This window comes from Danio rerio, chromosome 14 (genome assembly GCF_052040795.2).
Source record: "Danio rerio strain M-AB ecotype USA chromosome 14, GRCz13ab, whole genome shotgun sequence".
Taxonomy (NCBI): domain Eukaryota; kingdom Metazoa; phylum Chordata; class Actinopteri; order Cypriniformes; family Danionidae; genus Danio; species Danio rerio.
Window position 1 is genome coordinate 17,914,067 of NC_141034.1, and position 17,200 is coordinate 17,931,266.

At 36.1% G+C, this 17,200-nt stretch overlaps 3 protein-coding genes across 16 annotated transcripts in view; 2 read left to right on the forward strand and 1 right to left on the reverse strand.

Annotated features, from left to right (window-relative positions):
• ergic1 (endoplasmic reticulum-golgi intermediate compartment 1) overlaps nt 1-9,219 on the forward strand; it is a 46,182-nt gene extending 36,963 nt beyond the window's left edge. Inside the window, 2 exon segments of one of the 2 annotated variants that reach the window (NM_001029962.3) lie at nt 2,067-2,189; nt 6,558-9,070. In NM_001029962.3, the coding sequence (NP_001025133.2) occupies nt 2,067-2,189; nt 6,558-6,665 (231 nt within the window). In that variant the 3' untranslated portion in view covers nt 6,666-9,070. 2 annotated transcript variants of the gene reach the window in all.
• Nucleotides 1-17,200, forward strand: part of immt (inner membrane protein, mitochondrial (mitofilin)) — a 905,839-nt gene that overhangs the window by 572,307 nt on the left and 316,332 nt on the right. The window lies entirely within an intron of this gene.
• The window catches only part of flt4 (fms related receptor tyrosine kinase 4), a 141,169-nt gene continuing 135,103 nt past the window's right edge, over nt 11,135-17,200 (reverse strand). For 8 of the 13 annotated variants that reach the window (XM_087280076.1, XM_087280074.1, XM_087280075.1 and 5 more), the window contains 3 exons: nt 14,945-15,065; nt 11,685-11,770; nt 11,135-11,610 (listed from right to left, as the gene is read on the reverse strand). In XM_087280076.1, the coding sequence (XP_087136202.1) occupies nt 11,385-11,610; nt 11,685-11,770; nt 14,945-15,065 (433 nt within the window). In that variant the 3' untranslated portion in view covers nt 11,135-11,384. Of the gene's footprint in view, nt 11,611-11,684; nt 11,771-14,200; nt 14,471-14,831; nt 15,066-17,200 lie in introns of those variants that run through there. The other 5 variants (XM_087280077.1, XM_087280078.1, XM_087280084.1 and 2 more) reach the window with 1 other exon arrangement.

Here is a 17,200-nt window from a genome sequence, read left to right on the forward strand (position 1 = left end):
CGTCATTTTAGAGCTAGTGTTTAAATGATTCTCTAGTGTAATGTAAAGTGATGACAAAACGGGTGATTTTGCTGACATTTCAGGTTATAAGGCTGAACTTGACATGAAATGGCGTACATCTACGGAGATATCTTCTTACAGTGGTACAGTCAACAGTATTTCTCTGTTGCTATCAGGATATCACAATAATTAACCCAGAAAAAAGCAGCACAAACACTACCAGACTCCTGTTGTGTTTGCGATAAGGAGGGGGTGTTCGGGGGTGAGGTCTCTGAATAACACTGTTTAGAACCGGGATAGGAAAGTAACAGTATTAAACTGCATAGTTGCAATCTATGCAAAAGAGAAAGATCGACTTAGAATATCACTTACTATTTTAATTATGATTGAATCAGCTCAAGTTAGAAATCACAGCGTTTTTAATCCTTTAAGCAAGGGCTTATGTGGTCCTGGTGCCATCTTGAGTATGGACAACGTCAACGTCATTGGCTAATGGTCACCAACACGATGTCTCTCATAAATGATAAATATTTTGAAATAGGCACCATCCTTCTAAATAAACTGCATAGTTGCAAACTAAACAACTACATCCTCGACTACAAAAGCCTCAAAAGTACACTATGTTGTCCTACAGCTGCAATATTTGTCAAACTGTAAAGTGTCCTCTTGTTGCTGTATGTGGGCAGAGTAATACAGAAGAGTGAAGAGGCTGTATAAATGCTGTTATTGCAGAATATTGCACGGCTATCAGCTAATCAGATTCAAGAACCAGACAGAACTGTTGTATAAAATGATATTTAGTTAATTAATTGATGTACAATTCCTCATGAAAACTATACTGTTGAATAATACTGTGCATCTGCCAATTATTAAGTGGTCATTTATGTGACTTAGTGTTGCATAATATATAAATGTAAAATTAAAGTCTGGATTTGTGATTGTGTGTGAAAATCAGGGTACATACGGTCATGGAAAACCCTGAAAAGTCATGGAATTTTGACATGGCAATTTACTGGCCTGGAAAAGTTTTGGAAAAACAGAAAAACCCACAAAGTTTTGGAAAAGTCATATAAATTAGCTTAACAAATATCTAAATAATGGAATTAGGGCTGCCCGATCTTGGAAAAATCTGACATTATATTTTGTATTTTTGTGATGTAAATTGCGGTGTGAATATAATTTCACCAGATAGTTTAACAGGTTTATTTGGATTGATTGGGGGGATATTGTAGAGGAGTGAATTTCGAATAATACATAACAAATAAATTACAAGGATAGATAAATAAAATCTAGATAAGATAAAAGTGAATTCTAGTTTTCAGGTATTCACTATTCAGGTACAGATATTGAATAATCAACACTGCATAGTTTTCATTGTACTTTATTTAACCTTTATTCAAGCTACAATGCATTTCTTGTGGCCGGATGTTTAAAAATGTGAAAATTTGAAATGTTCAATTCAATTCAGCTTTATTTGTATAGCGCTTTTACAATGTAGATTGTGTCAAAGCAGCTTCACATAAATGGTCATAGTAACTGGATCAGGGTAGTTCAGTTTTTAGTGTTTAAGTTCACACAGTCACAGGCCTTATAGGGGGACAGTTCACTCAAAGATTAAAATGCACATTTTACTTGTTTTAATATTATAGGAGTTATTAAATTCTTTTTGTGTTCATTTTAAAAAAGAAAACTCACATTACCAAACTTTTTGGTAATGTGTGGTTAAATGGTAAACAATTTTTGGGTGAACTATCTCTTTAGAAATGCACGCAGATGATAAACTTTTACTCCATTATGATTGAACTCTATATCAAACTATAATCCCAACATTGCATACCCTGCGATATGACTATTGTGGATGCACGAGTTGCGATATCGATACGAAACGATATATTGTGCTAACTATATATAAAGACATAGACAATAGACATTACATGAAACATTACATCATGAAAATGTACTTGAAAGTTCTGGAAAAGTCTTGGAAAAGTCATGGAATTTTAGTAGTAAACATGTGAACCCTGGAAATGAAGTAGTGTTTGTTTGTTTGTTGTGTTGTTTTCTAGGAGTATGTGGCGTACAGTCATACTGGCCGCATCATACCGGCTATCTGGTTTCGCTATGATCTGAGTCCAATCACAGTCAAGTACACGGAGAGAAGACAGCCTTTCTACCGCTTCATCACTACCGTGAGCCTCTCTCTGTTGTCATAAGCATGTATATTTGTAGGAAGCTTGGGTTTTCCTTTTGTTTTTAAGTAGTTGATGCACTGTAATCTGCCTTTAAAATGAAAAGATCCTGGGTCCATAACATAATTAAAGACAATAGATCTTGGTTAGCCCTACATTTTTTAAAGAGCAATGAAGAATTTACAGAAGCTGTGGTATTTGGATCCTGGAGCAAGCTTGCCGGGATTACTTAATAAATGTTTATGCGGATACAAATGACTTCATTAGAAAAGTATTCAGTAACTTAATCCAAGCACCAACATAAAAAAATTGTAATCCGATTACTTTTGGATTCCTTAAGTCTTATACTGCATATAAATAAAGTCAAGTAAGAAGATTTATTATTAATGCAATATAGTTGTAAACTATGAAACTAAATGCTCTGCTAATATGATACCAGAACTTTAAAACAGAAATGTTTTTTTCAACAGGAAAATCGAGAATACAAAACTTTCAAATAATTCTGAAATGAAATCCTTCCTTTTTTTAAAACTAGTCTACTATTAACATTTCTACTCTCTTTCAGCTTTTAAGATCATACGAGAGTCTTGTGATAATAATCTAAATAATCTGAGAGTGTTATTTGATACTAATTTAACCTTTGGACTTCATGTTAGCAGTACAGTTTAAATTTAATTTTTTATCTCAGAAACATCGCAAGACTCTGACCAATGCTGGCTCTTTTGGCTGCTAAAACATTATAAACACCATCGTTTTTTTTTTTTTTTCAGATTTGTTTACTATAATGCATTGCTTGTGGTAGCTTCAAAACCCCCACCCTAAGTAAGCTTCATTCAGTTTAAAATTCAGCTGCTAGAATAACTGACAAGGGCCAGGACAAAAGCACATCTCTCCAGTTTTAGAGTCATTGCACTGGCTCCCTGTGAGCTTAAGGATTGATTTTAAAATTGTCATGCTGACCTACAAAGCTTTGTATGGTTTGGCTCCTCATTATTTATCTCAACTTTTAACCATTTACACTCCTTGTTGTGATCTACCATCCTCTAATTATGGTCTTTTAGTGGTACCCCCTACCACAATAATTGAAAACAATATGCAATATTGTTGAGTATTGCAATAATAATGTTTTTTCATATAACAATTCTCGAGATAAATGCTCTTTTTATCAGCTGTTTTTAAATTTATGTTTCCCAGAGATGGGTTGCGGCTGGAAGGGCTCCACTGCGTAAAAACGTGCTGGACAAGTTAGCGGTTTATTCCGCTGTGGCGACCCGGGATTAATAAAGGGACTAAGCCGAAAAGAAAATGAATGAATGAATGAATTGTGCAGCCCTGCGGTTTACATTGCATGGGCTTTATCCACTTTTGCAACTAAATGGAGACAGGCTGAATCGAAGCGGTTTCAAATCTTTTCTTAAAACTTATTAAAGAGTCATGAAAAACCAAAACACATTTCTTGAGATATACATGTTGCAAAAAACACTATTAGGACACATATCGTTAGCTGACAAGTGAAAATTGGTTGTTTTTGCGTTGTTTAGGGCAAAATTTACTTCTGGTTTGAAAAGAAATTTTGAAGCAACGTCACGACGACGAGATCATTGTGTAAATTCCAGCGTGGAGACTGGATGTCTGTACCAGCCAGTGCAAAGTGGCGTCATTGAGTTTTCAGCACTAATTCATGAGAAAGACTTGGTTCGAATCAATCAGTGTGCTCTATTGTGAATGAGATGCAACTTTATATAGTTTTGAAGACTCTTTTCACCTGTTTACTACTTGATACAACATATAGCTTCGAAGACTCTTCGGAGCATGATAAAGCTTTGAATACTCCTTTTACTTGTTACAGTGTTCAGAGAGACGCCATGTTGTGTTGCCAACCGTAATTAAAACAAGTGGAAGAAGAACTATTCGGAGACATGGGTCGTCAGTGCTGCGTTTATAAATGTGCCGTAATGAAGGTTTTGTTTCCATTTTCCCGCAATGAGAGCACATGTGTAGGTTACAGTGGTCTGCTAACATGCAACAAATATTTGCATGTAAGGAACATTATTTACACGAGAGCTTTTTGCATTTGGAGATGGTAAATCTGGATTTGCCATTTGTCTTTTAAAAAAAGACGTTCCAGTTTGTGTTTGTTCAATGTTCGTTGTTTACGTTTCTCCAAATGGCAAGGTTAGTTACTATCGTCAACAGTACTCTTTCAGTTTTTGAAGACATAACTAAGTAGTTTACAGTATTATTACTATAATATTATGAACTGTAAATGCTTTCTTTGGTGTCTTTTTTAAACGGTTGTACAACAGCTACTGTACATTTGTCCTTTAAACCTGAAGTGCGGTGTGAGGTGGTTCCAGACTGATGTTTTCACTACAGATGTAGCATGCTAAGATTACAACAGAGACAATTAAGATGACAACAGTCCACTTTTTCAGTGCAGTACAGTATTTGTGACAGGCACAATGGTGTTTTTATTAGTTGTTTATAGTTTATTTCAACAAATACAGTTGGGAATAATAACTACCATTGCGAGACTTCAATATTCACCTCGTCAGGAGCATCTTCACTTTATTCATGGCCCTTTAAGAACAGATTTCTTCGGTTGTACTCAGACTAGGCTATCAGAACCATGCCCAGGCATGTTTGAGGCCTATTTCCCAGTTCGCTTGACAGGTGTGAGTGCTCTGAATTGGGCCCAGGCCCAATTTTGGTTATATTGTTAAAAAAAATCTGAAATATTTACAGCAGACTTCAAAAAATGATGATGATTTAGTATTTAAAAATGTTTTATTTAGAATACTTACACTTCATACTCTTCATTTTTTCCGGTTTTTCATAGTATATGTATTATTCCAGTACATTTACCTTAAACTGACATATTAACCTCTACCAAACGGTTGATACTTTAGAAATTATGGGATTTAAAAAAATAATAATAATACATTGAGTGTGTTAACTAGTGACATTAGGAGTTAAGAAATCCATTTTTTTTTTTGGTGGGAGAGTTAAGAGCCTCAAAAGTGCTGTCTGCTCATCAAAAGATTTGACTGTGTGTCCCTGCATATCAAACGACTTAAAACAATACAAAACAATATAACTAAAGCAATTTCCATTGTACGGATTGAGAGCGCATCTCTTCTGTTAAACTGAACAGTTGCATAATCGATGACGTAAGCATGCTCAGGCTCGGAAGGGAAAAAATGCAATGTGAGTACAGGCCAAGAGGGAGAGGCGAGGGGGGACAATTGCACATGGGCCAGGTTCAAGACAATGATGTATGATGTTTTTACTTTAAGATTATTTTAAGGGTTGTTGTCTTTACCCTTTGTTGTAATTTTTTACCTTCATCTGTGTAAAGCATTTTGAGATGTACCCTTTTATGCATAGGTCTCAAACTCGATTCCTTCAGGGCCACACTTTTGCACAGTTTTGCTCTAATCTTAAACACCTGATCCAACTATCCAAGAGACCATTAAGCAGGCGTGAGTGCATTAGAATTGGTTGGAGATAAACTATGCAGAGCTGCGGTTCTCCAGGAATTGAGTTTTAGGGTGCTTTCACACCTGTGAATCGATTCAGTTGTTCCGAAACAGAGATTACAATTGTTACATTGTTGCTCTTTGCTCTTGGAGCGGTTCGCTTTCACACTGCAAAGTTTCTAATCAGACCAAAAGAGCTAAAACAAGTCACGTGTGAGTAAACTCTCCTTACATTGGTCAGAGTGTCAGGGTTTATTTTGCAGCGTCCCGCTCAGCTGTCAGGAGAGGTGGTGGTTTGGTGGTGATTGACAGGGAGCGCGCGCGACGTGTCTGAGGAGAGACGCAGTGGGGAGGGGTGAGAAGGGTGCGCAACGATGCCTATTTGAGGACCGGGAGGGAGACGCGAGATTACCGGAAGATCATCATCACTCGTTTGCGGGCATCGGTAGACTCGCGAAACTTCCCGCCCTATTCATAATTATCTCTTCATATAGCCGTAAGCCTATTACATATCCATAAAACACTGTGATATAACCGCGCTCGGATCGGATCGCTTTCTCACTGCAATCGAACCGCTCCAGGGTTCGTTTCAATCGAGCCGAGACCACCTCATTCAAGCGATTTTGGAGCGATTACTTTGGCGCAGAACAGAGCGCGATTACCCTGTTCACATATGCCAAACGAACCGCGCTAACTGGGCAAACAAGATACGTTCCGAAACAAAAGTGTAGGTGTTAAAGCACCCTGAGAGCATTGTTTTAAAGACTCTATTATTCTTATTATTGTAAATGGTGTATGCTTGTACAGCACTTTGTTAGACGTATAAATAAACATTGACCTGACTAATTCTAATGATTTACATCGACCGTGTCTTTCTCTCCATCATCAGATCTGTGCCATCATTGGCGGGACGTTCACCGTGGCCGGTATCATCGACTCCTGCATCTTCACAGCCTCTGAGGCCTGGAAGAAAATCCAGATTGGCAAAATGTCATGAATTGTATTTGCATGTCAATCACGCCTTTTATTTATGCCAGCCAAACCTCTGTCCACTCATCTTCACACCCCGTTATGACCCATACCAACCACAACCAGAATAATGTTGCGTCATCCCAGATGGCTTTTTCTGTGCGCTCATTCAGAGTCACATTTAATGTGAATAATTCCAGAGCTTTCATTTGGTGGAGGAAGGTGGTTTCCTTATTTCACTGCCATGCCAAATTCATCTGCACTTCTTAATGCAGCCTTGCGTTTAGAGAACTGCTGTGGAAAGAACCTGTTTTTTTTACTCGTAGGAAGGACACCTGGCTTTTCTCTTTTAATACTGTTTAGTGTTACAAGTGGCGTAGTGTGATTTTGAGAGGTCAGTGTGAATCCGCTTGAACAGAATTCCTCTACATTGGGTTGATTTTTACCCTCATTGGGACTGAACAGCATTAAAGGGTTAATCTCATGAAACCTCTTAAAGAATATTGCACCATAAAATGAAACACGAAATTTTTTTAATCTAAAGTATTTTCATGTTGGCTGTAATTAATAATGAAAAGTGTTTTAGTTTCACTTATTTTGTCAGTTTATTTACACATCTGAATTGTGTTTTGGTATTTTGATGTCTGATCTGCTGACATCTGATGTTAAAAATGAAATCATAAGTGTATTTTATTAACATTTTGGTTTTTTTAAGTGATATAGACACTACACTACACATTTGACTATTGAGTAATATGAATTAGTTGCATGTACTTACTATATACTTGGGTTTAGAATGACTTTTTATTTGGCATAATTCATTATAATTACAATAGTAAGTACATGGTGTATGTGTAACTATGTCACCTTAAATTAACGTGTCATTTTTGTGTAGTAGTTTTGAAACTATATATTGCATAAGAATAAATATATATACAAAATAAATCTGTAAAACTACAGAAAATGTACCGGCAGCTCATTACTCTTAATTTATGTCAAAAACTCCAATAATATATCATTTCAAACTACTAAAAACCTCAATAAAAGTCACTTTAAAGTGAATCTTTTTCCCTCTAATGTTGTCAGAGCAGAAATCAAGGTCCCATAATGCAATTCGAAAGTGAAAATAAATGCACTGCACCCATGAGTCAGGGAGATGAACAGATATTTTTAAAGTGTAGTGTAGATTGTTTATAGTTAACAGTTAAACTCTTTTGCTGTTTAACAAAAACGGGGGCTCGTCCGGGATTTAAATCATAAACTGTAAAAAGGGATTAGTTGATTTTGCTTAAAGTGAGTAAACCCATTGACACTAGGAATTTTTAAGTTGTCTAAATTTTATATGTTGACTTAATTTAAATATGCACATTATTTATTTGCTTAATAATTTTTAAGGCAGCAGCTTTTTTAAGTGAAGTCAACTAATCGCTTAATACGTTGTACCCCTAAACCCAATTCTCATTTTATTAGGCAGATTTTAAACACATCAGAGTAGTATCGCCTTTATCATTTGCAGTTTTTAATAGGTTTTAATGTTTTTTTTTATTGTTGACAGTCAGATTGAATATCCTAGTTAAATGTTGTACATTTTCATAAAAACACCAACACAGTTTTAAAGTTGTTACATTAGATTTATTTCCTCCACGATATATATATATATATATATATATATATATATATATATATATATATATATATATATATATATATATATTTGTGAGTTAAGTGTTTCATGAGATTAACTTGTACATCATTTAAAGCAGTGTTTTTGTTATGCAGTGTGTATTCTCTGTTTTTCCATGGTACATTGGGTTTTCTTGCACTCGAGTGGCTTTCTGATTACAGGCCTCTATTTTGGTTTATTGTATTCACTTTTAAAGTGTTCAACTGAAGGGAAGTTTATGAATGTTTTTGTATTTTTTTGTATCCTAAAGGTTATCTTGAAGGAATGTTTTTAAGTTTATTTCCGTATCATTCAAGGGTATTTTGTGGCTTAATGATACTTTTATTTCCACAGCCCATAATGGTTTATTGGTTATCCTTTATTGTTTTGGAGATTATGCTGGAAACGTGTTGTTTATGTCTCGTCAAGCCCTGCCGTAAAGATCTTGAATCATTTCCTGCCAGTGTTATGACCGCAGATCTGGTTGAGCTGGTTACACTGGACCGTTCCTTATGAAAGTAAACAATGGTTCGAATCTGTGATGCGCTGTTGCGGTAGACATGGCAACTGGGGTATATTTTCATTCAATAAGAAACAGAAACCACAACACTACATTTCAACCTGACCAGTCGTTTGTTATTGTTTTAATCTAAGGACTCTGAAACTGCTTAGTTTATTTTTGTTGTTCTCGTTTTTTATCTGATGGTGGATCTCAACTTCCTGGTTGCACCTTTGTTTATCATGGTTAGATTAAACCACAGCAAAAGCCAGTTACGTTGTTGTATGTTTGTTCTTCTTTGTACGTCTTTTCAAAATTTGGGTTACCAATTATTTTTTACTTTCATTTCTTCAAAATGTTAATAAAGGTTTGCCATAATGTAATAAAAAGGAGAAAAAATAAATTATGGGGACATGTAAATCAAGAGTGAAGTTGTTTTCTTATTTCAGTTATTATTTGTTTTCTTTCAGTCTAATTGTCAGATTATAACCATTTCTACTAATAAAATGTGTTTTTCAAACATACATTCCACACTACAAAGGCAAAGTGCAGTAATTACTCATTTGGTTAAAACTGAGTAAATGTCTAGAAAAGGTTTTGTGACTGTCCAGATTCAGTTTTGTGCAATTTTGTAAAAGCAAGTTTGTACTATTTGCAGTAATTACAAAAGCCAAGCTAACATAAAAAAAATAAAATAAAAAAATTGGTAAAGGCATTTTGCATAGAGACTGCATTTTAACTTTGGAGGACAGCACACACATGTATAGTAGTGGCCAAAGTTATTAGAACAGCCGACAGATCTGAACACTTGATCTCTTTTACTTCTAAAACATTGATTTCATTTGATAATGGCTGCTTTGAGCACAGCCTTAATATTTGGTGGTATGTCCAAAACTTTTACAGTCATCACAGCAGCACATATCTCTGGTACACTAAAAATTATGACAAAGTGTCATGACAACAAATGTTTTTATGTTACTTTAACAAGTAAATCAGGTTTCAACTACAGCTACTATTTATATAAAGTTTAACTTAATATATCTCGGTCAGTTTTATTGATTGAAGTTGAGATGACTAGAAAAGTTCATTTGATTCAACTAAAAGATTTAAGGCACACTGTAAAAAAAAAAAAAGAAAAAATATATATATATATATATATATATATATATATATATATATATATATATATTTTCTTTTTTTCCCGGCAGTTGAGAAATTTACTGTAAAATAATGGACGTTAAATTACATAAATTTGCTGTAAAATTATGGACGTTAAATTACAGAAATTTACTGTAAAATAGTGGACATTAAATTGCAGAAATTTACTGTAAAATAGTGGATGTTAAATTACAAAGATTTACTGTAAAATAACAGCTATTAAATAACAAATTTACTGTAAAATAACAGATTTTACTGTTTGCTGTGAAATAACACGTTAAATGACATTTTCTGCCAAATTGAATTACAATAATTTTTTTAATTTAATGTCTGCTATTTTATAGGAAATTTCTGTTATTTAATGTTCTGTTATTTTATGTTGTTTTCTGGCTCCCCAGCTGTGTGAAATAACAATTTTTTTGTTTTTTTTTCAAAGTGCAGGAAGATTTTTTTTTTCTTTCAACACTGAACTCTAAAGGCTAACGTTATCCCATGACTTCTGCAACTGAACAAAGACTGTTCTGTTAATTATGTGAAGGAACATGAGTGCATGACATTGAAATAGCTGTGTGTTTGTGTGTGTGTTTATATACACGTACAGAAAATGACCTAGTTGTGCTTATGATGCCTCTGTTTTATGGTTTATAGACTTTGTTTAATTGAGTTATTTTTTAGCCCATTGTTTTAAATATTTTGAGGCGAGAATAAAATAGTTGAATGAAATGCATTTAAAATATAGCACAATACAATTTTTAAAAGTATTATAAAAAAATAGTACTAATATAAAATAATTAAATAACATTTCAAATGTTTGTCCTTTCAAGAAACATTTTTTCATGAATTGTGAAACCATACCATTGAATACACTGAAGAAATTATATGATCAATTAGTCCTGACAGCAAATGCGTATTAAACTAGGTTAATCATGTTCAATGGACTCATGGTTAATTCAGCTTACAAAGTTGTGGCAACCCACTTTTTTTTTTTTACAGTGTAGTAATGTAAATAAACATCTAATAAAAGGCTTTTCTTTTCTTAGTTGTTTTACTTCATACATTCGTTTAATAAAAATGTTTCCACTAATAAAAAAGAATCTGTAAATCCATTAATACATTCAAAATTGAACACAATCTGAAAACTACTTAATATCAAATATTAAGACCTCACCAGTCAAAATAAGATATATTCCTTTATTTTTTTTCTCCATTCTGCTTCATTTCTCATTATTTTGTACAAATAAAAGCTGTTTACTCTTTATATAAAGATATATGGAACTAAAGTGATAAAATACTTTATTGGTTTTGAAATTGATGTAATGGTGCCACCCAGTGGCTGCTGAGAGAATTTTACAAAGCTACAGTCAGTTCAGTAAGTGTGAGTGGGAGAGGGGGGTCAGGACTGGGATATGACTGGCCAATCAGTCTTGTTACAGGTTGGAGGTTGCCGGGCAGGTTTCCTTATAAACGGCCTGGTCTGAGGAGGAGAAGTAGTCGCTGACGCCCTCCTCTGACAGATGACCGTACTCGTTGTTGTAGAAGGTCTGGCCTGAGAGTTGAGTGAAGAACACTGGACGGAGCAAACCACCACCGCTGCCGCTGCTGCTCACCGATGGACAACTGATGAGGCGCTCAGTGCTTTGGCCCGTCGTCGCACTGCACAGTTCACACAATGATTAATATTGCTCTTATGAATAACTCATGACTCTTATGATCAAGTTTTCACCTACTGTGTCAACATGGCTCCTCTGTGCTTGTGTTCAAACCTCTCCAGTTCATCTGATGCCAAAACCATCCCACTGTCTGTCTGACTGTCCTGTAGAAACACTGTAACTGTTAGAGACTGTGTGTTTGTGTGAGTGTGTACAGTACTCACCATTTGAAGTGGATAACAAATTGGATAAGTGGATAAGTTATCAGAGTTGTAAAAGTATTCTACATCTATTCTTGTCTTTGGACAATTAAAAAAAATCCACTACAGATTTTGACTACTGTATTCATCTTTTTAAAGAAAAAAAATGTTGTATCGATTATGTATGAAGACTATTGTTTAAGAAAATATAAGGGGTCACCAACTTTATCATCATTTATTTCATTCATTCATTTTCTTTTCAGCTTAGTCCCTTTATTAATCTGGAGTCACCACAGTGGAATGAACCGTCAACTTATCCAGCACGTTTTACACAGCTGATGCCCTTTCAGCTGCAACCCATCTCTGGGAAACATCTATACACACTCATTCACATACATACACTACGGACAATTTAGCCTACCCAATTTACCTGTACCACGTCTTTGGACTGTGAGGGAAACAGGAGCACCTGAAGGAAATCCACGCGAACATGGGGAGAACATGCAAACTCCACACAGAAACGGCAACTGACCCAGTCGAGACTCAAACCAGCAACCTTCTTGCAGTGAGGCAACAGCAATACCTACTGCGTCACCCTCATTTATTTCATTTTTTAAAAATACTGAAAATCAACTCTTGATAATATAGCAGTTTATCTTCATGGTTGGACATTTTCATGTAGTGTTTTTTATTTTGTATAATTATATAGGTTTTGTCTTTATGACTTGGACATTTTTTTAGTAAATAGGGCTGTGACACCACAGGACAACAGAACGATCATTTTCAAGTGGTTCCAAAAAGTAAATATGTGAAAGTTCATTCATTCATTCATTTTTTTTTTTGGCTCAGTCCAGGGGTGGGCCAACTTGGTCCTGGAGGGCTGGTGTCCTGCACAGTTTAGCTCCAACTCTAATCAAACACACCTGCTTGTAGATTTCTAGTGATCTTGAAGACACTGATCAGCTTGTTCAGGTGTGTTTGATTAGTGTTGGAGCTAAACTGTGCAGGTCACCGGCCCTCCAGGACTGAGTTTGCCCATCCCTGGCTTAGTCTCAAATTCATCTGGGGTCGCCACAGCGGAATGAACTGCCAACTGTTCAGCACATAGCATATGCACTTCTAGCTACAACCCAGTACTAGGAAACACTCATACACTCTCAGATGCATACACATATATTACGGACAGTTTAGTTTATTCAGTTCACCTATACCGCATGTCTTTAGACTGTGGGGGAAACCGTAGCACCCGGAGAAAACCCATGCGAACACGGGGAGAACATGCAAACTCCACACGGAAACGGCAACTGAGCCAAGGCTCGAACCAGTGACCTTCTTGCTGTGAGGTGACAGCACTACCTATGGCACTACCGCATCATTGTAACTGGCGTTACGTTTTCTCAAGTATTTGTACTTTTTTTTCTTTTAAGTGATGCATTACTTTACTCGTTACTTAGAAAAGTAATATTATAACATAACTTGGTAACCAACACTGGTTATTGTCCATACTGATGTGTTTACAAATGACATGATGTTGCATTTTCACTGTCCCACATGACAAATTGAATATAATTAGTTTAGTCATCAATTAAAATGCAGTAAACGGTTTTACTTGTCTTCCATGAAGCTCTTGTTAAAAAACTGTTTACATTTCGAGCCAAATCTCATAACTGTCTCAAGCATAGTTCAATGATTTACAACTAGTCAATTAAAAATAAATGATAAAATCTTTCATAAACACATCAGGTCTGCTTTTACAAGTGACTATTTTAGTTAATTACAAACAAACAAAAAATAATCCATGTATCTTTAAAAACTTATATGATGCGTTTTGTCAGTAAAAACAATGTTGTGGGGCGACACGATGATGTTAGCACTGTTGCCTCGCAGCACAAATTGCCGGCTGGACCTGATAGCGTTTCTGTGTGGAGTTTGCATGTGTGTTGGCGTGGGTTTCCTCTGGGTGCTCAGGTTTCCCCCACAGTCCAAAGACATGCGGTACAGGTGAATTGGGTAGGCTAAATTGTCCATAGTGTATGAGTGTGAATGAGTGTGTATGGACGTTTCCCAGAGATGGGTTGCAGCTGGAAGGGCATCCGCTGTGTAAAACATGTACTGGATAGGTTTGGTGGTTCATTCCACTGTGACGACCCCAGATTAATAAAGGGACTAAGCCAAAAAGAAAATGAATCAATGAGTGAACGCCAGTTACTTTTTAGTTCAGTTAATTAGCTTTTTAAAAAATTGCTGAAGTAAAATGAGTCTTAATGAATCATGCTGTCGATGAGAAAATGTGTTCATTATTTTGAACACATAAAAGAAAAGGAAAAGGGGATTATAGTCTCGATTGACAGTGATTTTACTAAAGACAAAAAATACAAAAGTAGCAATCATTGCTTTAAACTTTCATTAATCTGTTTATTTGGCATGTAGAGCTCTGGAGTCAGGAAATTCTCAAATAACATCCTACATTTTTTTATGTGTAAATGTGTAAATTTTTGAAGGTAAATGAAGGTGTAGGTTATACAGTGTTTTGTTAATTGAAGAGCTCTTCTATTAAAAAGAAAGAAAGAAAAACGTGTTTTGAAAGAGATCAAGCCTCAGCCAGGAAATAAAAAGTAACGCAAAAGTAACTCAAAAGTACACATTACTTACCATAAAAAGTAACTAAGGCTGTGTCCGAAACCGCATACTTCCATACTATATAGTACGCTAAAATCAGTATGCGAGCCGAGTAGTATGTCCGAATTCATAGAATTCGAAAATCAGTAGGCGAGAAGTACCCAGATGACTTACTACTTCCGGCGAGATTCTGAAGTGCGCATCCCATGCACGCTGTGCTATCCTATAATGCCCTGCGAGAGAATTCATGAATGGAAGTGAGGCAACGCAACTGACACAGGTAGGTCCGAATTCCATTCATACTTTTCACATTCATACTGTATAGAGCTTACTTTTTTAACGGCCGAGTAGTAAGTTTAAATTCAAATGCAGTACCTACTGAGTAGTACGCGGTTTCAGACGCAGCCTAAGTAACTTGACTAGTTAAATTTTAGGGATTACCTGTTCAAAAGTAAATTTCCCCAACACTGACAATAACATAAATGTATACATGTATGCTGGAGGACGTAATCGACGTACATGCTGTGTCTTGTGTGATGTCATTTCCATAGGAAGTTCCTCAAAGGTCTTCACTCGAGAATGACATGTGCTGGAGGGCCCGACCATCACACAGCCAGCAAACGGCACGCAGTTGTAATATCTGGCCAGAGACAAGAGAAGAATATATTCAACAGAAGTGCAGTCAAGAGTCCAGCAATATCCTGTTATGTAACCCTCAAGATGTTTTTGCTCCTTTCATTTCAGGTTTATGTGACAGAGACAATGCACATCAATAATACAAAAACATGTACAATGTGCCAGACTTTTTCATCTGGACTGATGCTAAAATAGTCACCCTGAAAACATAACATGATGAATCAATACATAATATATACAAGCTTCAAACTTATGCAACATTTCTACAAACTATACATCGCTACTATGATATGCCTAAAACTGACAGATCAACATTCAAACACATATACAACTGCCAGACAAAACAGTCAATATACCTTCACCGGCCACTTTATTAGGTACATATATAAGTACCAGGTTGGACCTCATTTTGCTTTCAGAATTGCTTTAATCCTTCAATCCTTCATGGCAACGATTCAACAAAGTACTGGACATATTCCTCAGATCCATATTGACATGACAGCATCACGCAGTTGCTGCAGATTTGTCGGCTGCACATACATGATGTGAATCTTCCGTTCCACCACATCCCAAAGGTGTTCCATAAGATTGACTCTGGTGACTATGGAGGCCATTCGAGCTCAGTGAACTCGTAGTCATGTTCAAGAAACAAGTCTGAAATGATTTACGCTCTATCAGAAGATGGGTACACTGGTCATAAAGTGATAGACATGGTCAGCAACAGGTAGGATGGCATTAACACGATTGGTATTAATAAGGCCAAAGTCTGCCAAGAAAATATTCCCCACCCACACCATTACACCACCACCATCAATCCGAACCGTTGATATAAAGCAGGATGGATCCATGTTTTTTTATGTTGTTGATGCCAAATTTTGACCCTACCATCTAAATGTTGCAGCATAAATCTAGACCCATCAGACCAGGCAACATTTTTCCAATCTTCTATTGTCCAGTTTTGGTGAGCCTGTGCAAATTGTAGCCTCAGTTTCCTGTTCTTAGCTGACAGAAGTGGCACCTGATGTGGTCTTCTGCTACATGAGGCCTAAGGTTTGACATGTTGTGCATTCAGAGATGCTCTTCTGCATGCCTCAGTTGTAACTAGTGGTTATTTGAGTTACTCTTGCCTTTCTATCAGCTCGAACCAGTCTGGCCATTCTCCTCTAACCTCTGGCATCAACAAAGCATTTGCATCCACAGAACTGCCGCTCACTGGATATTTTCTCTTTTTTGGACCATTCTCTGTAAACCCAATCAGTAGATCAGCAGTTTCTAAAATCCTCAGACCAGCCTGTCTGGCACCAACAACCACATTCAAAGTCACTTAAATCACCTTTCTTCTCCATTCTGATGCTCAGTTTGAGCTGCAGCAGATTGTCTTGACTATGTTTACATGAATAAAAGCATTGAGTTGCTGCCATGTGATTGGCTGATTAGAAATTTGCGTTAACAAGCAGTTGGACAGGTGTACCTAATAAAGTGGCCAGTAAGTGTATATCATAATGCATGAGTATCGTAGGAGCAACAGTAGCAATAACCATTTAATTAGAATACAATCAAACAACCTTGTTTAATAAAACAAGAAATCAATATCATTAAGTTTGGTAATATTAATGTTGACAACTACTTTAAGTAAAACTTAGAGGAGGTATAAGCTTTAACTGAAAACATTCTTTGACTAAATGCACATTTTCTTGACCACACAATCATCTCTTACAGCACTTCTTACTAATTGAGAACCATTTGGTGCTAAGTTTACACACTGGCTCAATACCTGAGGTGCCAGTCCATATTTGTCCTAACATGTAAACAAGATGCTCACTAATGTAAATGCATTATATTTTGTAGTGTTTCATTCACAGCAGGCACACAACCTCATAAGACATTAATATTAGGTTAGATTTTGGTTGTGACAACAGGTGACCAAAATTTAATGTCTAGCCAGCATCTAAGGACAATGTTATTTTGATGTCCAATAATGACGTTAAATGACGTTGAAGTTTGGTTGATTTTAGGTTGTGTTGAAAAGTGACCAAATTCTGACATTTATTTGTCAGGTATGGCAACCGAAATCCAAAGACTGATAGACATCATAGCGCTAACATCCACACAACGTCAAGCTAACATCATTAGACCTTG